Source organism: Rhinolophus sinicus, linkage group LG04, assembly GCF_036562045.2.
Source record: "Rhinolophus sinicus isolate RSC01 linkage group LG04, ASM3656204v1, whole genome shotgun sequence".
NCBI lineage: Eukaryota > Metazoa > Chordata > Mammalia > Chiroptera > Rhinolophidae > Rhinolophus > Rhinolophus sinicus.
The window spans coordinates 5,675,750-5,701,784 of NC_133754.1; the positions used below are offsets into that span (position 1 = coordinate 5,675,750).

General features: G+C 44.6%; 1 protein-coding gene across 1 annotated transcript in view; it reads right to left on the minus strand.

Moving 5' to 3' along the window:
- Positions 1–23,301, minus strand: part of GTF2F2 (general transcription factor IIF subunit 2) — a 129,607-nt gene extending 106,306 nt beyond the window's left edge. The window contains exons 1-2 of the mRNA XM_019756989.2: positions 23,061–23,301; positions 11,694–11,767 (exon numbers count right to left, since the gene is read on the minus strand). Of these exons, the coding sequence (XP_019612548.1) occupies positions 11,694–11,767; positions 23,061–23,126 (140 nt within the window). The 5' untranslated portion in view covers positions 23,127–23,301. The remainder of the gene's footprint in view (positions 1–11,693; positions 11,768–23,060) is intronic.
- Between the last annotated feature and the right edge of the window lie 2,734 nt (positions 23,302–26,035).

Consider the following 26,035-nt stretch of genomic DNA (forward strand, 5'->3'; position numbering starts at 1 on the left):
CATGAGAGCCCTGCAGGCTAAGAGAATAACCCAACTGAACCCCAGAAACGAGACGGTGTCCAGCACATCCTTTCTAACATCAGTGAATGGTAGGCTGGAGCCAAGCAGGAAAGAGCCTCTCACACCAACTACGGAGTCCGGAATCTTAAACAGAATTGTTAACCATAGGACTTCTCAGAGTCTTTAATATATTCAAACGCACTGTCAATCTTCTTTTTGTAGGGAAATTATCTAAAAAGGAGGTGAAAAACCTTTTTCAGATTTCACATAAAAATATGAATTTGCAGCTCTCTTATGAAGAGTTGGAAGATTTGGCAATCACGCACGCCCAGGTCAGCATGACAACAATCCCCTCGTCCTGCACAGACAGGCAGGCACTGAATTCATACAGTCCCTCCCCCATCACTCCTGAACTTGGCGTCCACAGGCATTGACACCTGTTCTCTTAACACCTGTTAAGAGAAAGGCACTGCAGGCGAAGACACAGACAATCGCATGTTTACTGAACTGAACTGAGGCTTGGGCAAAAACCCACATAAAGTAATGAAAGCTTGGGTAGCCGGTTGGCTCAGTGGTTAGAGCGCAGGGTTCATAACATCAAGGTGGTCAGTTCGATTCCCACATGGGCCAGTGAGCTGCCCCCTCCACAACTGGATTGAAAACAACGACTTGACATGGACCTGATGGGTCCTGGAAAAACACACTGTTCCTCAATTAAAAAAAAAAAAAATTAACGAAAGCTTGAGCCAGGTAATTGCAGAAGGTAAGGAGGCATGGATGGCAGAGCCAGAATGACAGAGGAAATGACCGGAAGTGGGCAGCAAGAGAAAAAAATGGATTAGAGATCATGCCGACATTTCTAGCCAGGTGATCAGAAAATCACCCGTGCAATGAGGAAATGCTTGAGGGAGGACAACTTCATTTTCACAAATACATAATTACAATGGCATCTTAGCTAACTATGAGACTGATGAACTCTGGATAAGTTAATTTTCTAGAATAAAAATTAATCTTTGAAAGTTAAAACTTCTTTTAAAAGGATTATGTGTTCTTTGGTCTTGGTGTGTGAGTGTACGAAGCACAGTGACATCTGTTGTTCTACATTACAACCAACAGACCCTTTCCATGATGCCCTGTGGTTAAAATGAAGAACACCGACTACACAGTAACATCTTCCGCAACGATGCAAGTAAACATCTGGCTCATCCTCCTACGGACCGCCTCATCAAGCTGTGTGGCTTCTATTTCATTACTGAGTCCATTTCTCAATACCCCACAGCTCCCGCTTTAGACGCCAGTCTGTTCCTCTTTCCCTTTTTTCCTCTAATCATTTGTCTTTCCTTTCTCTTACACTTTTTAAGCACTTCTTGGGTTTGACACCAATGAGGCCAGACTTTTCACTACTGACCAACAGTCAATAAAGCACATACTTTTCTGGGGTAAGAAAACCAACCAAATAATACCAAGTCTTTAACTGCTTCAGGGGTTTTTTGTTTTGTTTTGATTTTAATTCTTATACATCCCACTCTTGGACAATCTAGCTCAAAAACCAAGGTGAGGCCAAGTAAAGTAGCAGGTATCTGCAGAGCGGGTTGAATAGGGTGGTCACAGCCCAAGTGGGGTGGAAAGGAAGTGCCTGGGGTGGCACCCAGGGCGAGGTGTCCAAGCTCAGGAGGGTAAGGAGGGCATCCCCAAAAAAGAATGGATCAGCACAGAGTGTGTCAGAAGCTAGCAGGGTGAGGGCATCCACGTGGGAAGACAAACGGAAGCCGGCAGGTAGAGCCCGAGAGGGAAGGAGGCATGGCCACGAGGAGAGGGCAGCCTCAGAGCAGGGGATGGAAGGAAGCCTGGATGGGCTGAGAGCATCCCTGTGGAGGACAGCAAAGGTAGTGGCCGAGTAAGGGGTGCTATAGCCCAAGCAAGGAGAGGAGGGCATTCACACACTGGTAAGAATAGCAGTCTGAACAAGAGTGGACATATTACAGACAACAGGAATCAGGTTTCTCACTTTCAGAAAAGAGGTACGAATATGAAAAAGGAGAAGACTGGGACATACCCTGTGATGTTGGACTGCAACTGGATATTGCTGTCGCTTCATGATTTCCCATGTATGTACAGAAATAAATACAGATGTGAAGCTGTGTGGGTACATACAAAGTCTGACAATTAAGTTCACAAGTTCATCCTAGCAATGGTGCTCCTTACCTCACTGCCGAATATCACTACAGTCACCTTCCAAGTACTCCCCTTGGGAAGCTATGCACTGATGGCAGCACCTAGTCCACCCTTCAAAGCAATTTTGGAACTCTTTCTGAAATGGCCATCAGAGCTGTCGTTGTATTACCCTTGATGTTCTGAATGTCATCAAAATGTCTTCCTTTCAATATTTCCTTTATAATTGGGTAAAGAAAGAAGTCACTGGGGGCCAGATCAGGTGAGTAGGGAGTGTGTTCCAATAGTTATTTGTTTACTGGCTAAAAACTCCCTCACAGACAGTGCCATGTGAGCTGGTGCATTGTCGTGATGCAAGAGCCAGGAACTGTTGGTGCAAAGTTCAGGTCGTCTAACTTTTTCACGCAGCCTTTTCAGCACTTCTATTTAGTAAACTTGGTTCACTGTTTATCCAGTTGGTACAAATTCATAATGAATAATCCCTCTGATAACAAAACAGGTTAGCAACATCATTTTGACTCTTGATGTGGACTGATGGGACTTTTTTGGTCGTGGAGAATTGGCTGACTTCCATTGTGCACTTTGACGCTTTGTTTCAGGGTTGTATTGTTACACCCATGTTTCATCACCAGTGATAACATGGCCCAAAACATCGTCTTGCCTCTCCGAAAGGTCTTGGCAAACTTCAACTCTCCTTTGCTTTTGTTCATTGGTGAGCTCCTTCGGGACCATTTTTGCACACACCTGTCTCATGCTAAAATTTTCAGTTAAGATTTTCTAACTGTTTCTCTATCAATGTTTACTTGGTCTGCTATGCTTCTCACAGTCAGTGGGCAATTTGGACGCACAATTCAAGAAATTTTTGCAATGTTTTCATCAGTTCTGCTCATTACTGACCTCTCTTCATCAGTGATGCATTCTCTCCCCTCAGAAAAACATTTAATCCATTTGTACACTGCCGTTTTCTTCATGGCATTATTCCCATAAACTTGGACTAACATGTCCCTGATTTCACTTGCACTCTTGCCAAGTTTAACAAGAAATTTAATGTTTGTTCGTTGCTCTAATTCAAGCTCAGACATTCTCACGACGGCACACAAAACACGTAACAACAATGATGAACACCACTCATCAAAACACCGCCACATATCGACACAAACACAGCTGTGAGACACTGATACACCAAGGTTATGAAACCGTCCCGAGCTGTGTGTACAGTGCTGCCAATGTAAGTGCACGGGGGCAAGTTCACGAACTTAATTGTCACACATTGCATACTCCCTAGCTCTGCCCACTGAGAGGCCTGGGAGCAGCAATGTGCACTTGTGGTACCCAGATCTTAGTTTCTAGAAGGAACCAGGGCTCCTGGGAGAAATTTATGACTCCAGGGCTCAGACGAAAATGTACAGATGAGTCTAAAACATCTTTCTATGACAAAAAGCACTCAATGAATGGTGAGGACTTAAATACTGAACAGTAAACTTAAAAATGGTTAAGATGTTAAATGTTGTGTTTGTGTGTTTGTTTATCACAATAAAGGGGGGTAAAAAGGGCACGGGAATCAGCTAGAAGCTTCCACGGCTAAATTTTGGACAATTTGAACATCAGAATAAATGATAATGGTGACAAATAGTGACCCACTGAGTAAATCTGGAATCCATGAGTTCATACTAACACAGATAAATGAGCAAAGTGGAAAGTTTCATGAGGGATGGAATACTTACATAGTTTCCAAGTACCACCCCACAGAACACTTAACACGTTGCGTACGGCGGGGTTTAAATCCCTCGTGAAGATTCTCGTGTTCCGTACGCAACGTGTTAATAATTACAAAGGCGGAAAAGACTACATTTAGTGAAAAAGCTTAGAAGACACTCCTTCATCAAGCGATCAAAGTTCCCACTACCGGTAACAGGACAAAATGAAAACATACAAACCTTCCTAGAAGACAGTAGGAACACAGCTTCACCTTTGTGACATTTTTGCCAAAGATGCATAATAACCCGAATGTAGTCATGAAAAAGCATCAAACAACTCCAAACTTTATTAGGTAAGGTCCTTGTAAGCATCCATAGTGTTGACATTTATACAGCACACAAGTCAAAGAAAGACTTCCAAATGTTCTAGATTTAAGGAAACTAAAGACTAACAACTGAACACAAGAGGAGGTTGTGGACTGGCTCCTTTCGCTATAAAACATTATGGAGACAAGGGACAAACCTGGGCTGAGCTCGAAGGACGAGGAGTAGCAGTATTTGAGGTTAATCTGCTGACTGGAGGGGTGTGCTATGATTATGTAGGACAATGTCCTTGTTTGTAGTAAAAAAGTTCTTTATACTGTCCTTCCAACTTTTCTATAGCTTGTGACTGTTTTAAAATAAAAGTATTAAATAATTTTAAAATGTGCCCAGTTTACTTAATTACTCCCTAAAGAATTTGAGAATGTTACTAATTTTTCTCTGTAACAACAGTGAAATGAGTATCTCTGTATATCAATCTTTGCTTCACTAACCTGTTACTTCCACGAGATAAGTCCCTAGAAATTGCCGCGTCAAAGGCACGGTATTCTATTACTAATATTTCCAGCCTTCTCCTGATCCCAGTTCCACTCTTCTTTCTATAAGGACATCACCAAGAACTGAACACAATACTTGCACTGTGAGCTAACTGGCAGAGAAAAGACTGGAACTTTGTTCTGAGCAGCAGCGTGTGTGCGTCTGTGTCTGTGTGTACACATATGTTGCCAGACTGCCCTTCAAAAAGTATGTACCGATTTAAACTTCTATCAATAATATAACATTGTTCTAAACCCAGTCAATTTCATAACAGAAAAACTCTATCTTATTGATTTTTTTGTTTGCATAGTTTTTACTATTAGTGGGCCCCCAGATGACATTGAATGTTAAATGTGTTTAGAAAGAAAGCTAGAAATTAAATCTCTTAAACCATATTAGTATAGACTGCATCATTGTCAGTAAAACACGACATACATCAAACATTTTGAAAACTGAAGTTTTCTGAGGCAGGATGATGATGCAGAAAGAAGATTGGTTTTTAAAATAAACCAAAATTACAAACTAACTAAAATGTGGTACACATCAGATGTCCAAAGGTATAAAAATAATCCAAGTACAATGTTTTAGGAACATTGCATAAATTGCTTGACAAAAATGGCCCAAATGTTAACCAACTGTTAAAAAGGCTGTTACTCTCATCTTACTCATATAACTGGACTCTCTTTTCTTCAGGTATCAAAATGGAACCAAATTGGGAGGCGCTGCATCCACAGCTGCATGTGTGCTCCCTCCCTTCTGCCTCTCCCAAGTCCTCTTCCCCTGCTGGAGAACACCACACACGCCATGCCGTCTTCCCACGTGTGGCCTGTTGCACAACCTTGGGAGATCTGACGGGGAGGACGGGTGTGTACCCACAGCACACAGCACCAGCAGGCTCTCCGTCTGCACTGGGTGTGTGGCACGACAGCAGGTAAACACTTACCGACCAAGTATGTTGCACGCACTGAACTGATGAGGTATTATACCATCTCCTCTTAACACATGAGGAAACAGAAAGGGTACCCAACTTACCCAAAGTCACATAGCTAGTAAGTGACAAGGTTGGGATAAAGCCCAGAGCTGGATGACTCCTAAGTTCATACTCATACCCAGTATACGAGGTGTGATCACAAAATAGGGTGAATGTTTACATAAAAAAACTTATTACAGTGAAAGACACATTGCCATTAACCCCACTCACTTTGAACACACTTATCCCATCATTCTTGCCACTTTCTGAAGCAGTTCTGGAGGTCCTCTTTCATGAGTGTCTTTACTTCATCCTCCATCGTGACGTTCCCTGTCACACATTGCCTTTGGCATATGCCAATTTCTGTCAAATGAAAACATTACCGTGTGTTCTCATCCACCTTATGCACCAGATCTGGCACCACGCAACTTCTGGCTCTTCCCCAGTCAAGACATCGAGGCAGCTACGACAGCATAACTAAAGACACTCACAAAAGAGGACTTCAGAACTGCTTCAGAAAGTGGCAAGAATGATGGGATAAGTGTGTTCAAAGTGAGGAGGAATATTTTGAGGGGGATTAATGGTAGTATTTCTTTTACAACAATAACTTTTTTTTAACTTAAGCATTCACCGTATTTTTTAATCACACCTCGTACCACACTGACTTTTTAAAACCTTAGTTGCTTTCATGTTTCACCCACATGGACTTTTTTTTAACCACAAAGATAACCCGTAACATGGTTAATCTTGCCTCTAAGAATCAATAATTGATAATATACCTTCTAGTCTTAAAAATATTTGAAGACAGTTTTACGTGCTCTGCCCTACCTCTTAACAACCTTCAAACATTCCTCAGAGGACACTGATTTTCAGTTTGTCATTACCCTAGTCTCACTCAGAATGGACGTATTTGTCCATGTCCCTCATTGTGGCACTAAGAACTGAACATAATGTGTGCACCGTAAGCTGACTGGCAGAGAAAAGAGCAGGGTTATCATCCTATTTTACATTCTAAACAACAAACACCTATTAATGGAGCCTTTTGTTTTTAGTTACAGAAGCTTGATGACTCATTCAGCTTAAAATGAAGTAAAATCCTGATAACCCAGGCATATGCACAGTTCAGCCTTTCCTCACTCATCCTACCTACACTTAACAGTGAAGTTAGTAGTTCTGCAAGAGGAATGAAAACTAAGTGAACTGGTAATACAAACAAGATAGCCAGGAGACCTACTGCGGAACGAGCTGTTTTCCAGCATTTCCATAGCAACCTTACGATTACTATAAATCTGTTTTCACCATTAAAAAGGTCTTCTAGACAAGACTGTTTATGTATCATGTTCGGTCAAAAACCTGCTAGATCTTTCATCTACACATAAAGTCTCTCTCTCTCCCCGCTCTCTCCTTATTTTCCTCTTATATTGACATAGAAGCCCCTCTTCAACCACAAGATTCTCTTAAGAAATTCTGGTGGTTTACTTTTTCCTCAACTGTCGTTTGAGGAAATTGATTTGAATACAGGGATTTCAAGTCACCTCTACTGAGGATTTCGTATTTAAGGAATTGAGAGACTGGAATGAGAAAAACAAGAAACAGAAAAACTGGCCATGTACCCTAAGGAAGACAGAAAGGAACATGGAGCCAAATAAAACAAAGCCTTAGAACTAAATGTAAGAGAGGACAAAGAGAACAAAGTCAGAGTTCTGTGTGTGTTCTGAAACTGAGCCTAAACGAGTCCGAGAAATACTTAGCTATGGTCAGTAGAACAGATCAAAATGCTTAAATTTTGTTCATGTCGAGCATCGTAATAATGTGTCTGTAGAATAATCTGGGGGTTGCATACCAAACTGTTACCCCTAGCCACCACTAAGGAGTGGGAAAACAGATGACTTCTTCTATTTGTTCTGTACATCGGTAACTTTTGAAGAAACAAGCATGTATTGCTTATATAATAAAACACACACAAAATAAATATTCTATGAGAATGAGGCTTTGGTTGGACCCCCAGAGGAGTCAACAGTGCCAGCTCATAAAATCAGACTGCTGTCACGTGAAATAACACACGCACGCGCATTAATATGAAGGACAAAAATATCGCTGTCTAAACCAGGACACTCTGTAGAGTGAAACAGAGGACACTATTAATAATTACGCAAGAAAAACGTGCAAACTGGGACTGTTCCAGGCAAACCTGGGGTTATGGTCACCCTATGTAAAGTACATGCAACTACATAAACCTTTAATCTGCTTTAAACTGAGGAAGAAAAACAACTGGGAATTTTCTATCAAGCAACAGGTGATAAAGAAAAATTGCAGCACACCCATTATTGCGTATTTAGCATGCTATCCTCACTGTTTTACTTTAGGGATCAAAGTAGTACTTGGGGTTTGCCTAGCTTTCCCTGAACCCTGTTTCTTTTTTCTCTATTTCTCATAATGCCCTCTCCTCCCCACACCAAAAGATTTTACATTCCTTAAGTAGGTACTTTCTTTACACAGAGGTTTTCAGGAATGCAACAGTCATGGTAGAAAAAGGAGAGCATTTGAGTTTCCAAAGCGTTTTAACAAACGCTAAGCTATTTCATTTGTCTCCTAAACACTCTGTGGGCTGGGAAGGCATTATTATCCACATTTTACAAACAAGAAAGCTAAGACTTAGAGGGCTCAGGCCCAAGGCCAAAAACAACTACCAACAGCCACTGGGGGCGAGAACCCCGTCTTGAGTCCTGTCTAGCGTGGTCATTCTACAATCCCACACGCTTCACCATGCAAGTACATGTTTCCTTTAGCCTGTCTTTCTTCAGTGACATACATTTCTGAGATTGTACCGTGTGGCTCCCATTTCCAGTAAAACCAGTTATAAGAAATTCTGAGCTCCATGGGAAAAAAAAAAGTAGGTAATTATCTGCATTACAAAGGATTACAAGCTGAAAAAAAAAAAAAAAATCGCCACAGATTTCAATTAAAAGTATGCATTCCTTTTTTTTTCAATAAAAGTAGGACAACTCACAAAAAAAATGTGATTTATCTACAACTTTCCAGAAATGTGTTCATTTTATAAAGACAAATATACAAATAAATAAATAAGTGAGGATTATTTCCATATTATCTCACTAGATTCATATAAAAAGCCTGCAAAACAGGCGACCTGAGGGATGAGGACGCTAAAGGCAGATTAAGTGACCTGATGTGAAAGACGGAGCCAGAACTAGAACACGCTGGAGTTTTCTTACTGAATTCAAGCCTGGTCCCACTACAAAATGTACAGTCATTTCTTGAAAAAATGATGTATTACTTGTCCCTACCTAACTTGAAGAACTTGGGAAATAAAAGCACACCTGCTTCCAATCCACATCTTGTTAAGACAAAATGAGGAATTAAAATATACATCTCAAATAACGGCAAGTAAGATAAAGAACAAAATACTTAGGGCATAAATACTTGAAAGCATCAAAGTTTCTTAAAGACATGACATCATCCAAAAATATAGCATTGCTCCTCCAAAGGGCCAAAGCCAGAGGACATCCACCAAATCCAAACTCCACAGCTGACTGGTTGCAATGAGGAAACTTTAAAATGACACGCACCCGCCCCTCCCCCCGCCTGGCCAAATATTAGGTTGGTGCAAAAATAATTGCGGTTTTTGCAATTATTATTAACCTTTTCAACCGCAATTACTTTTGCAGCAACCTGATATATAACCCTTGCACAGAGACAGTGGGTATTTCAGGCAAAAAGAGGTCTAGGTTTTATACTTTGGGAGAATAAGCAGGAAAAATTTAAGCCTTAAAAATGTTCATAGACTGGTTTTCTATCTATCTCACTTTTGGAACTGCTGTCTAAGGAAATAAAAGAATAAAACAGCAACTATTACTAAATTTGTCTTAGCAGTTTTCATTCGCTGATTCAACAAGAATTCACCGATGTCTAGTACGCAAGAACTGCTGTAGCCCCTGAAGACCCAGCAGCCCCTAGGACAAATCCTGGCCTTGTGGAACACACTATACAGGACGCCAGGTGGGCACTGTGGAAGCTGAGTGAGCTTTTATCAACTGCATGAAAGAATGGTGGTAAGTGCTCCAGAGGGAAATGGAGCATGGGAAATAGAGAGTGCTGGCTGCTGTTTTATACAGGGTGGTCAGAAAGGCCTCGCTGAGCTGATATTTGAACACAGACCTAAAAGAAGTACGGACCTAGCCATGGGGATATCTAGAGAAATAGTGTTCCAGAAAGAACACTAGAAGGAACAGAGGAAGAGCGACTGCTAAGTTGGAGACACTTCTGAGACATCCAACTAGAAACCATCAAGAACATACGAGTCTTGGAGATCAGGGGAGAGGCCACACTTGAGATGTATCTAAATACAAGCAGATATGCCACGAAACCAGATAAGACCACCTAGGGTCAGTCAAAGAGAGAGAAGAAAAGAACTAAAAGCTGAGCCCTAGGGTCACATAACATTGAGAGACTGAGAAGATGAGAAGGAGCCAACAATAGAGACCGAGAAGGAACAGCCAGTGAGGAAAGAGGAGAAAGAATCTGAATGGTGAACCGGAAGTGAGGAGAAGAAAAGGATTTGAAGACGGAAGTGATCAACCACGTCAAATTCTGCTGAAGGTCAATCAATTAAGAGGGCTGCTAGCTGACTCTCGGATCAGGAATGTGGGCATGGGAGAGGGCAAAAACGGACCACAATTCCTTGCAGCAACTCCCTTCAAGAGGCGGAGCCTATTACTCTGGGCTTGGCCATGTGAGTCCCACTGGCCAACAGGACTTGGGCAAACAAGACGCAAGCACAGGTTTACAAAGCGCTTGTGCACAGGGCTGCCCCTCTCGTCTGCTACCAGGAACCCTTTCACCCTCCCATGAATGAGCACGCGGCCGATGAAACACACATGGCCCTGCCACAGCTGACAGCTAGCCAACCACCAGAAACAGGAGGGAGGCCCTCTGGCACCCCCCAACCAAAACTGCCCCAAAGAATTATAAGCAAATAAGATGGTTTCTGTTCTAAATTTTGGGGTGGTTTGTTATGAAGCAAAAGCTAATTGATAAAGAAGAGAATAATGGTGACAGGCAAGAGCTATTTCAATGGAAGCAGCAGGCATGGAAATCTGCTTAGTGTTGTATTAAGCATGAATGGACACAAAGAATGGAACAGAAGGCCTCTGGCTAACGCTGGCTGAGCTTTGGAGGCTTACATTGTTCACCAGGTGTTCCCAACCCTCTTCCAATGCCTCTACAAATAGATACAGTGGCAAGATGGCAAAATCCTTCTACTGAAGCACTTAACTTGGTACATCCAGTTATGCCAACCCAAGTGCACCTCCCAACAAGATGTGGAGAGAACGGAGGGATGAAGGAACTACATACGCTGCTGTTTCACTGCCAGTAAGTTTTACCAATAAATTTGACTCTATATTTATAGCTGTCAGTAGAGGGGTGGTGCGTGCGTGCGTGCGTGTGCGTGTGCGTGTGTGAGTGTACACGAGTCTCTACAACCTAACCTTATCTCTTGACAAGCCTTGACATGCTCATTACTTTTCACTTTCCAGGTGAATTATCTGAAAAAGAACTGTAATTGCATTTAAAAGTACTTGTACAATTTTTAAAAACAGGTTTTTAAAAAGTCAAAAAGGGGCCAGCCCAGTGGCTCAGGAGGTTAGAGCTCCATGCTCCTAACTCCGAAGGCTGCCGGTTCGATTCCCACATGGGCCAGTGGGCTCTCAACCACAAGGCTGCCAGTTCGACACGTGCAAGGGATGGTGGGCTGCGCCCCCTGCAACTAGTAAGGGCAACTGGACCTGGAGCTGAGCTGTGCCCTCCACAACTAAGACTGAAAGGACAACAACTTGAAGCTGAAGGGCACCCTCCACAACTAAGACTGAAAGGACAACAACTTGACTTTAAAAAGCCCTGGAAGTATACACTGTTCCCCAATAAAGTCCTGTTTAAAAAAAAAAAAAAAAAAAGTCAAAAATATGTAAGTCACTTACTTGGCAATCCGCAGTTTCCCAACTTCACCTCTGCCAGGGGCTTTCGCCCACTGCTGTGACAAATATTTCGGGACCTAGAACAAAGTAAAATACCAGTAAGACTATGTTTTGGGTATTAACCAATCATTTTCACCATAAAATGACATCCTGCTTCTATATAACTTTCTGCCTTTAATAAGTGGTCATTAAGTATCAAGCTCTCGTTGTACGTTCTGCGCCCTGAAGGGAAACTAAGACAGGCAAGAAATGACTTTAGTTCTCAAAGAGCTCGCTAGACCAAGTTGGTGACATCAAACTAACACTGATCAAGTAACTTAACAATGAAGTTTTAACTTCTGTTGCCAACGAGTCCAACAGAAGTTCGGAGACAAGAAGGGCTACCAGGCTTCTCAGAAGAGTGTAACACTCTGACATGGTATTACTGAGACACCACTGAGTTTAAGATGATTTTAAAAGTTAAGTTTTATTATGTATGAGATTGTAACTGACTACTATGAAGCATCTGCTGCGATACAAGAGATTAAATAGCTACAATGTATATACTACTACTTTTCTGACACTTAAGCCCTTTCCACACATTTACGCATTTAATCCTCACATCTTTATGAGGTCAGCGTACTGTTGATTACCCCCATTTTACAGATAACGGATCTGGGGCATACAGGGATTAAATATATAATTTAGCCAATGGTACATAATTAGCAAAAGATGGAGCCAGGATTCAAACCCAGGCAGTCTGGTTCCAGCATCCATGTAACCAATACACCACACTGTGCCTGTAACCAGATACATGCAGTCAGAGGTGAATGGACTATATGTTGAATCCCTACTATGTACCTCACTCATTTTTTCCTAAAGAGTCTGAACTTTGGAGTCATCACGTACCTTCATGGTTACGCCACTGTGAGGAGCATAACCGTACTATACTATAAACACAGCACGAGTGTAATGCCTCACAGAAAGCAAGTACTCAGTGAGCATCAGGTGTCGTCATTATTTCCCATGATAATCCTGGAATGCTAACAGGAACATGAATGTATAAAGAAGTCACAGAGAGCTTCCAAAGCTGGAAAGGAAAATCTATCTAGCAAGAGTTCATTTGCAAAAAGAACCACCTGACTATTAGTCAAACAAATCGCAGTGCATTGGATATTGTAAAAATTCAGGAATAAAAGGGTATTTGTTCAATCGTGTCTGCAATCCTTACAATAAAATTTATTGAACAAGTACTATGTATCAGACAATATGCTCAAAGTTTAGAAAAGAGGAAGGGGGAAGGAAGCCCACACTGTCAGGTACCAGGCTAGACATTTTATGTCCATCATCCCAATTAATCCTCCAATCACCCCACAAAATCCGCTATCCTCCCCATTCTATAGATAAGAAAACTGAGGCACAGAGGGTGAAAATAACACAGCTAGCCAGTATCACACACAAAACTTCACTCCAGATTATTGGTCTGTTATTCTCTTCCATACCCACTAAAGAAGAATATGTAAAAAAAAAAAAAAAAAAAAAAATCTCAGAGAAAGAAGATTCTGAAGATTCCACGTCTTAGCATAATTTCAGCTACACTACACCCCACTTTTTCATACAAGCTTAGAGGACCAGGCCAACTCCTTATATTATATGGTAACTGTTTCTACCCGTTAGGTCTCCTTTGATTATGTTTGAGAAGAAAACCCACTGAAACATAGAGGATTTACTGACCCAAGTAACTGAAAACTCCAGAGGTATTATATTAACAGCTTTAAGGTGGCCAGATTAAGGGCCCAAATGATGTGGCAGGGCTCTTCACCACCTCTTACCTCTTCTCCCCCCTGTCCGCCCCCCCACTGACTCACTTCTCTGACATCCTCCCCCTTGTGTGGCAAGATGGCTGAAGCTGGTCCTGAAGAACAAGAGGTCTCTTTCTCAGAGCCCCCAGCAAAAATGTGGTGTCTCTCACGGCTGAGTCGGTCACGTGGCCTTCCTTGGGCCTATCGCTGACCCCAGAGGTGAGACCCTTCCACTGGCCGCTCCTCTGCGGGGCCGTAGTCAACACCATTAGCTCACACAGGCTGAAAAGGGGGAGCCAAGGTTTCCACGAAGCAAAATCAGGGTGCTGTTAACAGCGTCAGAGGAAGTGGGTACCGGTTAGTCAACGAGCAGATGTGCACAACAGTCCCCGTCAGAACTAAACACGTGATCTAAAGTTGATCGGCACAAATGCTGCTACAACATCAAGTAGACGCTTGACTCCTTGGGCTGAGTAAATCACCACCTTAGGGCCTTTATCTTGAAATACCGCCTAACAAGGCAGCCTCTGGTTCTCACTTTGCCTTTGATTTTTAACTGCAGGGAACCTTGGTGTCAATTACTCTAATGGAACAAGAACCTCATGCAGGCAAGCAGCCCACTCTGCCAATCAGCTGCAAGCTATATTCCCCAATAAAGTCCCCAGGGGGGAAATGGTGTCTTTTCTTCACTATGTTCCAAGTTACTGGTTCAAATGAGCCCTATATGTAGACACCCCAGGATTTTCTCAGTAACAGTATCCCTTCCACAGCCTGTCTTTCAAGCAACCGTTCTGACCACCACCTGCTAACTTCCTGGCTCTCTCCCCAGCACTTCACTCCAACAATTCTCCCGCCCCTTAGAATCACTGGCTCTGTCCTCACACTGTCCCTGACCTGCTCACGCCTTCCCGTCTCTCTGTAAAGAACCTGTACTGCCCTCCATTGCCCCGTCTCCTTCCGTCACACTGGCCTGGCAGAAATTAAAGCCAATCGGTACTACCACTTATTTTACTATTTATCTCTATTTCTTGATCTGATTGTATTCCTCCTCTTCTTCCACACCTGCACCTGAGCAGCTGAAGAGAAATTGACAATCATGCTAAATGGTCTCACTTGAAATACAGGCTACTAACGTCAAGGAAGCCCTTTCAGATGCCTGGCAACGTAACTCCATCACCTAATCGATTCGCTCTCTCACCGCAGATGAGCTGCGTGTTCTCTTCACTCCTCTAACCTATCACCGCTTCCTTCCTCTTCCCTCTGTGCTGACAACCTGACTCCCTCTTCCACTGAGGAAAGACAACGATCAAAAGAGAACTCTACCACTTGGCCAGGTGGGGCCTTACTCTGCTCTCCCCTCTTAAAACAAGAGATGAATTAAGGCCAATCCTCCCACTTGTGCACAAATTTCTCTCCCTGTAGTCTAAACATCTCTCCTTCAATTCTCCCTTTTCTCCCCTCCATCCCCTTCTCTACTTCTTCCCCCATCAAAAAATGATGATGGTGACACTCAGTGTGCTCTGAATGCAGCGGGGAGACTCTAGGACGGCCCCCAGTGATCCAATAGTCACACCGATGTGTGAAATCGATCCCTGAGCGAGAACGGGACCTGTGACTTGCTTCTAATCAATACAGTACGGCAGAGGTGCTGGGCGTTACTTCAGTGATTAGGTTACACAAGAGTGTGACTTCCATCTTGCTTCTCACTGGCTTCGCAGTTTGCTCTGATGAAGGAAGCTGCCATGGGGAGAGGCCCACGTGGGCAGGCGCCAGCCAGCAGACAGCTGGGAATTGAAGCCCTCGGTCCCAGGGGACTGAATTCTGCCAACCCCAGAAGCTCGGGAACAATCCTTCCCCAGTCACAACTTCAGATGAGAATCCAGCCCTGGCTGACACCCAGACTGCAGCCGGTGAGAGACCCTGAAGCAGGTGACCCAAATAAGCCACGCTAGGAGGCCCATCTACAAAAACAGTGAAATAATAAATGTGCTGCTGGAAGCTACTAAGTCTGTGGTTAATGTTTATATAGCAGGAGATAAACATTAAGTGACAAGCATTCTTCTAAGTGTTTTAAACACGTTAACCACTCAATCCTTACACAACCGTATGATTTCCCCATCTTACAAATGAGGAAACTGAGGGAGAGAGAGGTGAGCACCGGCGGCGCCCGCGATCGCACGCCTGGGAAGGGCTGACTCGTCAGTCTGTCCACCCCGGCCTTTCTCTGCCTCTCTCTGCAGGAAAGCTCTCTGCAAGGCTGTCCGCGCTGACTGCCTGCAGCTCCTCCTCTGCCGTCTCTGCACACGTTCCCGCCGCGCCCCCACCGCACCTCACGACCGCCGAGGCTGCCAGTGTCCGTCCTTCCAGGTGAGTATTCAGTCCTCCGCTGCCACACTCATCCACCCACAGCGTCTGCGAACTGCTTCCTCCCGGCTCAGACACTTTCTCCACGTGGCTTCGAGTGCCCGCAATCTCTCGTGATTTTCCTGCTACGTCTCTGCACTCAGCCTCCTGGCCTCCTGACTTCAGTCCTCAGGCCTCCCTTCTCTGCCCACACCTGAGCTCATGCGACTCCTCCAGTCTCGTGGCTTTAAGCCCCATCTGACAGGTGGCCAAGTTACAGCAGGTCCGGGCTCCCCCCAAGTCCCAACGCCCACTCAAACTCTCCAGCTGAGCGTTCAGCAGACAGGTGAAGCGTCAAATGGCCACAGCAGAACTCCCATTTCTCCCTCAGAAACCTGCTCCTCCTCCAGTTTTCCAAGTCTCAGTGAAGCCAACTCCATTCTTCCAGCACTCAGTCCGCAACCGTGGAGTTGCCCTGAATACTCCTTTTTGCCTCACATTCCACCTCCGGTCACCTGACACACCCTGTCAGCCATCCCGCTCCCACCCCTTGCCACCAACGCCAGGGCTCCCATCCTTGTCCCATCGTCTCTGTGTACTTGCTGCCATGGCCTCCTATTTCCTTGCTTCTGCTCTGGTCCACGACCAGTTTATTTTCAATGCAGCAGCCACAGTGCCCATCTTAAAACGTCCATCAGACGACCGTGTTGTGCTCGAAGCCTTTTGATTTCTTTGACAGACACCTCCGCAGTGCTTGCTACATGCCAGCTATTTTCTCAGCACTTCAAACGTCACTTAATCCTCACAACTCCATTATCATCCTGCCATCCTGCAGATGAAGAAACTGAGGCACCAAAAACTTATCGTTTGCCCAAGGTGGTGAAGCCAGGACCCCGACCCCATCTAGCTGCACAACCAGCGGGCCATGCCGCCTCTCCATGGCTACTGGCTTCCACGTCGCCGGGTAGGCCTCCTGGGAGGGCTTAGACGATTCAGCCGCCTGCTATCCCAGGGCCTCACTCTCTCTCTCGATTCTAACTATACGAATCTGTGAGCACTCCCAGAACCATCCCATCTGAGGACCTGATTTCCTGGTAATTCTGTCTGGAATATTCTTCCCCAGATACCTGCAGGGCACTCCCCATAATGTCCTTTAGGTCCTCCTTATCAGTGAGGCCCTTCCCCCCGCCCCCCATTTAAGAGCACACTTTTTGATACCTTTAACCCTGATTCATTTGTCTTCAGAGCACTTTTCACCTTCTCTGTATTTACTGCCTATTCTCCCTCCGCATTAGGACGGACTGCAGGAGGCAGATACTTTGTGTTTTGTTTGCTACCTACCCCTAGCATCTAGAATAGGCTGGCACATCCTGAGAGCAGAGCTGTTACATTAATGACTGGATACTGTTGAAGAAACGATAGCTGATGTTAATGTAATGACAATGATGGCATTGTTGGGATACACCTAGGATACGGAATTCAATTGTAATAAACCGCGTTGCATTCTCAGAGAGAAACTTATTTCAGAGATCCACCTTAAAATAAGGGGTAAAAAGGGAAAACGCCAAGAGTGGAGTGGAGCATTTTCCAACCTGCCACTGTCCCCTCACTGCTGGCTCCTTGAAATGCTGTTAAGATAAAGGGGAGACAAGAATGTTTGGAGTCTGGAACCTGGGACGAGACCGCCTTCTTCCCCACAGGAAGCAGGTCAGAAGACTGTGGTCAAACTGCCGGAGACTACAGTTCAGGCCAGCAAACAATACGAAAACAATTCTAAGTTAACTGCATATCATAACTGAAACAAATTTAACAAATTCAGTACAATAAATTACACCTAATACAAGTGAGCAATTGGCAACTTAAAGAAGATTATGTTCCAGAAGTTAATTAATAAAAACAAGTTTGGAACTCATACTACGTTGTCATCGTTATTATAATGATAGGTTCCCAGGTAAACCCATCAACTTATTTAATTCAAAAGGCTGCCAGAACACTACACCCTTGCAACGAGAAACAGAAGACAACAAGGACAGTGTGGGAACCACACGTAGCTCTCGGCTCTCAACACCACCCGCGTATGGAAACGGGCTTCCCAGAAGTTCCAGCCCATCAAGTCTGAAAAAAATGGTACACAGTATATGATTCCAAGGCTCCAAAACACTTTTTTTTTTTTTTTGGACAGCTGATATTTTACGTTAAAACATTTTATTTTTAAAACAAAATTGTATATATTTAAGATGTACAACATGATTTAATATACAGTGAAATCATTACTAGTCAAGATAATGAACATATCATCTCCTCACATAATTACTTCTTTGGGATGAAAACACCGGAAATCTACTTTCTTAGTAAATTTCCCCAAAACACGCTTCTCAACATGTCACCTGTGAGATAGCTGTGTTGTTTCCACTGTCTTCACATTCATTAAATAAATAAATAAATAAATAAATAAATAAATAAATAAATCAGATCGGGACAAGATAATAGGTACAGGGCTATTTTCTCAGATTTTCCAAAACCAGAGAAAGTGACAGACAATGACTCCCTTCAGCATTATTTCCCCTTGACTCTCCCTTGACCCCCTGCGTCAAGTTCCTTTGTTCTTCACATTCCCGAAACAATATTCCTTGCCTCGGTGTCCTCACCTGTGGTGGGTGCTTTCATCAGGACTATCATTTCACGGACGTCTGTCCCCTGCTCAGACTGTACGTCCTGTGCACAGAGCATGGGGCACTGTGCCCACCATGACACACTCGAGCCCCTACGAGGACTGGCCATCAGTGAGGGCACATTGGACCAATCAAGCTGGGCGACCAATAAGGTCAACCTGCCTTTGAAGCCAGGTGCTCAGGTGACAGGCTCAGACTTACTCCCCTAAGCTTCTCTGCCAACGTGGCTTCTAGTATCTACTTCCCCGACTACTACTCGTCTCGAAGCCATCTTTCTCCAAATACAAGCAAATGGAGGGCACTGCAGTGGACAGTGCGCTGTGACACTCATCTCCCCGTTTAGGACTGAAGGCCTATTCCCTCAGCGGCCGGCAGTGTGGCCACACGGCCTTGAGCTGTCACCCTCTGGAACTGCCTCCATGATGAGCAGCCCTCGGACCAAGGTCACACACTCTGGTTTTCCCAGGGCAAACCTCACGCAAAGACTGGCAGACACAGGGTACAGCCTGCCCCAGCTCGGCACAGCGGGACGGCTCCCTGTGGAGTGCCCTCATTTTTCACGGACTGCAGCACACCCTCTGCCCAATCCTGCTTACGTCCTTTCCGGCCACAGGTGGATCCCAAGAGACCTCTCTAGTAGACTCCTGCATGCTAATCTCCATCGCAGAATCAGCTTCCCAGGGAACCCAATCTATGACAGGCAACTCCCGTGTTCTCTTGAAAGTCAACATATGGAGCTGACGAGACCCAAGGTCACAAAAATGAAGTCCCCACCTCACATCTGTTCTCCAGGGAGGCAACTCATTAAAGAGACTCAAGGGAGGGGGGCGGGGGAGACACTTTCTATTGCTGGCATAAGCTTTGTGGTCCAACAGACCTAAATCTGAATCACTGTCCTATGCTTGGGCAAGATAATTAACCTACCGAAGCCTCAATTTCACCACCTGAAAAACATAGATAATTAGTACCTACTTCATAGGTTCGCTTTGTAAAATCGTTGCTACAAAGAAATGTAACTTCCTTTTTCCCCTGCAAGGCTGTGGGGAATCACCCCTCCCAGTCTCACCTCTCCCTGGTATACAGCTTTCTCTTTGGCAGCCAATGTCCAACTGCTTATCTGCCTGTGAAATAACAAAGGCCGAACTTGGTGGCATTTGAGTCATTGAACGAAGGACATAATATTCTCAGGGAAGGATGTCTCTCTCTCCTGTCCTGATCCTCTCCTCCAACAAACATCAGTCAAAATATTCCTAAAAAGAAGGCTGATTGGGCTAGAAACGCATCTTTTTGCTGCTAGAGAGCTGCTGGTTAGACATGCAATTCTTGTCAATACCTCCACCTGTCCATCCCCAAGAAAGAGAAGGCACTTCTTATAACTCAGGCCCCAGGGCGATATTCATTACTTACAAAAGTCCCCCCACTCCTAAGAACCTGCTGGCTTTGTTTCCTCCTCTTCGCCTCAGGTACTTTACCCCCCAGCCAACCATAAGGAGAGATAATTTTTCTAGCAGCCTCAATATTGGGAGCCAAACAACAGAACTAACATCCTCCACCATTTTAAATCGTGATTTGGTAGACGGAGGATGTGTGCCGGTGGTGTGACCAGTTGGTGACCTAACAGTGGCACAGACTGAAGAACTACAAGGGACTGGCTCTCAGACAAGGTAAAAACTGTGACTGCTGACATGTTTTCACAGGTGACATCTATTATAAAGAGAAACCCAACCACGTCATCATCTATCAAAACTTGTTTGCATCATTATTCTCTTGTAGACTGAAGATATTCAAACCCCAGAAATGGCATTTCATTAGGCCAGAACAGCACATATACTGGATATTCTGGTACAAAATTTACTACATTTGCCTTTTCCTGAATACCTCTCGTTCTCCCCAGCCCTGCTGGGAAGTGTTTTCTAACTAATCAAGTCCACAGGCTCTTCTTATCTGTTACCTTCCCCACAAAGTCCTCCCTGTTCCAGCCAAACAAATTGTTTCCCTGCTCAAAACTCACAGAGCTCTTGTTTGTACGAGTATACCTCTTACTGTACTTACCTGTTCTACACCTGTCTAGTTATGGAATTAATAAAATATGTACAAGATGGCCCATTAACTTTTAGATGCTCTAAGAAGAAACTCACCTATTTTGCAATGTTATCCTCAAAGACCAGAATTCAAGGTATTGTTTATAACGAGAAAGGTTAACGTACAGAGAAAAGACTTGAAATCAGGATGTGGTTCTATTCACAAATTCTGACTGGATGAGAATAGACACACTTTCTAAGCAAATGTTATATTTTAATATCACATAAAGAAAGCTGAAAATGAAATTTACCATTACAATTTAATGCATTCAATTCATTACTATGATCCAGAGATGCAAATCCAAGTATGCTCAAGATCTGGGCATGAAAAGCACACTGGATGTGAACCCCAGTGCAAAGGAAACAAGTTCAAACCACCTGACAGCTGTGCAAATCAAACCCCACTGCCTACTGAGACTCCTTTAACTAGAGCAGAAATAAAAGTTGTCAAATAAAGGTGGAACAAGAATGGATTTTGGAACAGAAAGTATTTGCTAGCAATTCTCATCCTCTTTCAGAGATAAGGTCGTCATTGGACAAGAACAGACAAGAAAGTCCTTTCACACCCTGGAAAGGTTTGCAAACCTGTGATTCTGACACGTAAGATTAGAAACAGAAATACCACAGCCAAGTTGATACCAGGAAACAACGATATTGCAAACAATAAATAATGAAACATGACAACTATCTTTGTAAAACAAGAACAAATCCTTGGTTTGAGTTGAGTTCTTTTTAGAGATTAAATATATTCAAATCACCATATATGAGAGATCACTAAAATTTGTGAACTTCATTTGAGATCCATTACATTCTTTCACCTTCTCATTAGTCAATCACCAAGTCTTGACAACTTACTAAAAACATTTCCCTAACTCCTCAGACTTCATTATCACAAACCCATGATCCTGTGATAATTTTCTAATTTTGACTCTGGTTAGATTCCCCTCAAACTTTTTTCCTGAAATAACCATTTGCACCGCTGCATTATTCAAAACCCTCCAAAAGGGCCCTCACTTCCTAGAGACTAAAGACAGTCCCATTTCACAATACAGCAATATGAGTATATGGTCCCCCCTTTTTTACACAGACTCTCTGCTCTAGGCATAATACATAATAATCTCCTCTTTGTTTCCCAGGACACACCATGTTAATACGCATTTTCAGTCTTGCATTTCTGTTCCACGCTCCATGCTACACTACGCTATGGCTCTGTCCACCCATCCAAATCCTGGAAGGTAAACAACATTTATGGAGCATTTACTGTGCTCCAATCATAAATGCATCACCTCAAGTTCCACCGTATTTTCAAGCTCTTTCAGTCTGCAAGGCAGTTCTCCTTAATGATTCTCCTCCATTTAGCATGCAGTAGGAGAAACGCTCATTTACTCCATCTTTTTAAGTCATACTGATATAGCTGTGACAAGTCAAATGAGTGCCAGAGACTAAGGCTGGGTTGAAGAGTAAGAGATCCTTCATATCTGTTGAGCAATTACCAGGTGCCAAACACAATTCTGGGTGTGACAGGCAAAGACCCTATTCTCATAGAATGTGTGTGCACTGGGGAGACGGAGGTAACCAACACTGAACACATCAACACAGCATCACTATAGACTGAAAAGTGCTTTGCAGACTATATAACACAGGTTTGACATGCTAGCCGATGACTGTTTTAAAGAGATGGACAGGAAGGGCCCCTCAGATTCAATTCATGAGAATTCAGCCATGTGATAAAAAAAAAAAAGTTTTTAAAAATTTAACTAACCAAAGGTCCCTACATTTTACTTGAAGTTCAAAGAGTCATAATCACATCTGAACATACATATATCTTATGAATCTCCCATAAGAGACAACACTCCCCAATATGAAAAAGTAAAGCTGTACTAAAGGGCTCATCAAGATCTGCTGTCTCTACAAAGGACCATTTTGACGGTCGGTTTCAGGAGGCCCCGTCGTGCTCTGAGAAAACTCTCCGGCCCCGTGGCGTGAGCTCAGAAAGCTCAGCTGTCCTGAGAACTCGTTAAGGGCCGTCACCCTAAAGGACACTTTAAGGGTACGCGGGTTCAGGGTTCCTCTCTGGCCGAGAAAACGGTACAGGCAGCAGCAGCAGACACTCTCCGCGTCCTTTACAGGTTCACGACGCTAATGAGTTTCACCAGGAGAAGATGCAGGCATTCTTCAGTCTGGGGTGAAACGCACCGCTCGGATCGGGGACACCGAGACTGGGCCCCGGGAAACCCGGGCGTGGGGAACGGAGATCCGTTCCAGGCAGACGCGGACCCTCACTTGGCTGAAGGACACGGTGGGTCCCTAACTCCCTCGTCTGCAAACGAGCGGAACAATGAGTCCTGCCTCTCAAGACACCGGAAGCGCTAACGAGATGACCGTGGAGAACTTTAAAAGGTCCTCGGACCAAGTGGGACGGTCTCAAGTCGCTGAAACTACCGAGACATAAAGTACCGGGAGGAGCGCAGGCGGGAGTCGCGCGGACAGTACCTTGACCAGCCACACTCCGGTGTTCTGCTTGGCGCCGGTCAGGTCCAGGTCCCCACGCTCGGCCATGGGTCTGTCGCCAGGGGAGGCGTGCGACCCAGAGCAGCGGCTTCGGGAGCTGGAGCGCGTCCGGAGCCCGGGGCAAGCCGCGGCGGGAGGGCACGGGAAACCGCCGGCGTCCGCGGGCCAGGAAGCTGGGCACCCCGGGAAAGAGGAACACGCCGCCGGCAGCCCGCAAGTGCGCCTGCGCACTGCCCCCGTCAGTACGGCGCGCGGGCGCAGACAAACTTCCCGCTTCGGCCGCTGCGCGGAGTGGGCGTGGCTACTGGTGCCGACGGCGTCCGAGTGATTAAAACATGGGATGCACTGGGCCAAAATGTCAGCAATACGTTAAAAGACTAGGTCAGCAGAACTGAAGAAAGTGTCGAAACGGAAAAATGGGGTTCAAAGAGACAAAGGCTGTCAGTGTATGTCCAACCGTGGCCAAGGAGAGGCAGCATTAGGGGGAGAGGGTTGGGATAATAAACAGAGTAAGTGAATGTGGGCACGGGTCGGACTGAGGAGCCCTGGAGATACTGAAAACATGCTGTTTCTAGAGCTTAAAAAGAAAAAGAAAAGGCAGCGTCTCAACTGAGAGGCTGCCCTGAGCGCCTCTGATTAAGCAAACCGAGCACACCCCTTCGGTCTCCAAAACCCAGGGTCCCTATAATTCGGTCAGTGACAGTGGACGTGTAAGAGGTAAACCTGGTTGTTAAACGCCCCTGCTTAAACAGCATTCTTGCTTCTAGAATAAAATCCAGTCCTCTCTACACAGGCCCTCTCAATTTGATCCCTGCCAGTCAATGCACCCACCGCACATCCAACCGCACTGAACCCATCAGACCGCCCCAAACGAGTCAGAATCTAACTCAATTATTTCAGGGCCTCTGCACACTCGATCCTCTGTACTCGCATGCCCTATTCTTCACTTCGCCTCACTCTCCCCCCACCCCTTCCCCCCACGCCCCCTCCCGTCCTCGGATCCGCAAACTCCTACTTAGGTTTCGAGACTAATAGAAATATCACTTCCTACGAGACTTTTTATTAACTCCCCCAGAGGAAGTTCGCTTTGCTTCACATATCACAGTGTGTGACACTTCCCATGACTCTTTATAATATACGTGATTACATGCTGCCTTTGCTTTCTAGACTATAAGCTCCTCCTATGCAGAAATAGGGCTTTTTTCATCTTATATCCACAACATCTAGCAACATCTATTGTCAGATTTCAATAGGCTTTGGCTTAATGAACATTCACCAAAGAGAAATAGACAATAAGATATTGTAAGAATAGCAACTAATATATTGAATCACGCATCCGATCTATGCACATAATTAACAGATTCCATGTCTGTGAGGATAAAGGAAATGCCATCCCATCCCTGAAATCAGCTGGGAAAGCTAATAGGAAAGATGGAAGACCAGGCACGCATTGAAAAGGAAGGTTGCATTTTTCTTTTAACTTTTATTTTTATTTAAGTGTGTTTTTCCAGGACCCATCAGCTCCAAGTCAAGTAATTGTTTCAATCTAGTTGTGGAGGGTGCAGCTCACAGTGGGGACAGAACCAGCAACCTTGTTTTAAAGAGCACCACACTCTGCTGAGCTAACTGGCCACCCCAGAAAGGTTGCATTTTTGTGTCACAGGTTGGGAAAAGGCCTTAAAACATATAAAGGACAAATGGGAAAAGAAAGTTGCTTTAATCAAATAGAAGGCAAAAAATTTAAATATGAGACTTTGAGAGAAGGGAATTAAGCTAGTTTGGAGCACCCTGGTAAGGGACTTTAAAGAATTAGGACCTTGGCCTTGATCTATGGGTCGTGTGTGTGTGTGTGTGTGTGTGTGTGTGTGTGTGTGTGTGTGTTTACAGGGATCAGGGGTGAACAAATAGCTAAATAAGAAGAAACAGCTGGAGGAGAAAAGAAAAGGTGACTATTTAAAACTGATTATATAGGGAAGAAGGAAAACAACCCAACAAGGTATGGAGCACCTTGTCCTCACACACTGTTGAATAAAGAACTCCCCTTATCTGTCCTTTTCAAACCCCGTCCAGCTTATGTGCGCTGAGAGAACAGGAGGACAGAGGCTCTGAATGAGGCTTGCAGACCTGCTCTGGAGACCGATACTTAACATACTGCAGCCAGATCCTCCCCTCCTGAGGCCTGCAATCCACCAGACACCGATAATGTGGCCTCATCCACTTGTGTTCCTTCCACATGACCCCAAACCCTTACGCATTGTCACACGTGTTCTCTGGACTTCTGCTCATATACATTATAAAACCTAAATGGTTCTTTTGGAGGATAGCACACCTCCTCACAGGTCACACTTTGTACCTCATCCTTAGGGGCCTGCTGGGATTGGAGACTAGTTATAGGTCTAGAAGCAAAGAGGGCTGGTGAGTGGTGGGTCCTCAGGAGAATCAGCATTGTCACCTTAGGGGAAGCCATTACAGTTTCTTCAGACAAGTAGGATTAATCCCCTCAGAGGGGGATAAGAGGTGGAAGCATTGATGCCCCTGGAGGTGGGGAGGCTGGTTCCACTGGAGGGAGGCCACTTCCACGGGCAAAGACGATTCATCAGAATTCAGGGGCTCAATGTCCCCAGCTTTATCAGGGTCTTCCCACATGTCCCTAGTCCAACTTACAGGATCCGCAGTCAGTGCTTTCACATTAATAGCAGACACCCTGTGAGGCTGGGAGTTCAACTTGTGTTGTAATTCAGCCAGTCACAGGACAAGAGTCTATGTTGGATTTTCAGCAATCTCAGCCTGGAGGCTACAGGAGACAAGGGCTGCTTCAGGGCACACATAGAAGCTTTCAGGTCACTGATGCCGTGCTTGAGCTGGGAGTTCAAATCCTGAGCTCATCCCTTTCTCTCGTCATCACTTTGTCCAGCAACATGGAAGCCACCAGCCAATCTCATGATATTGGTTAGGTT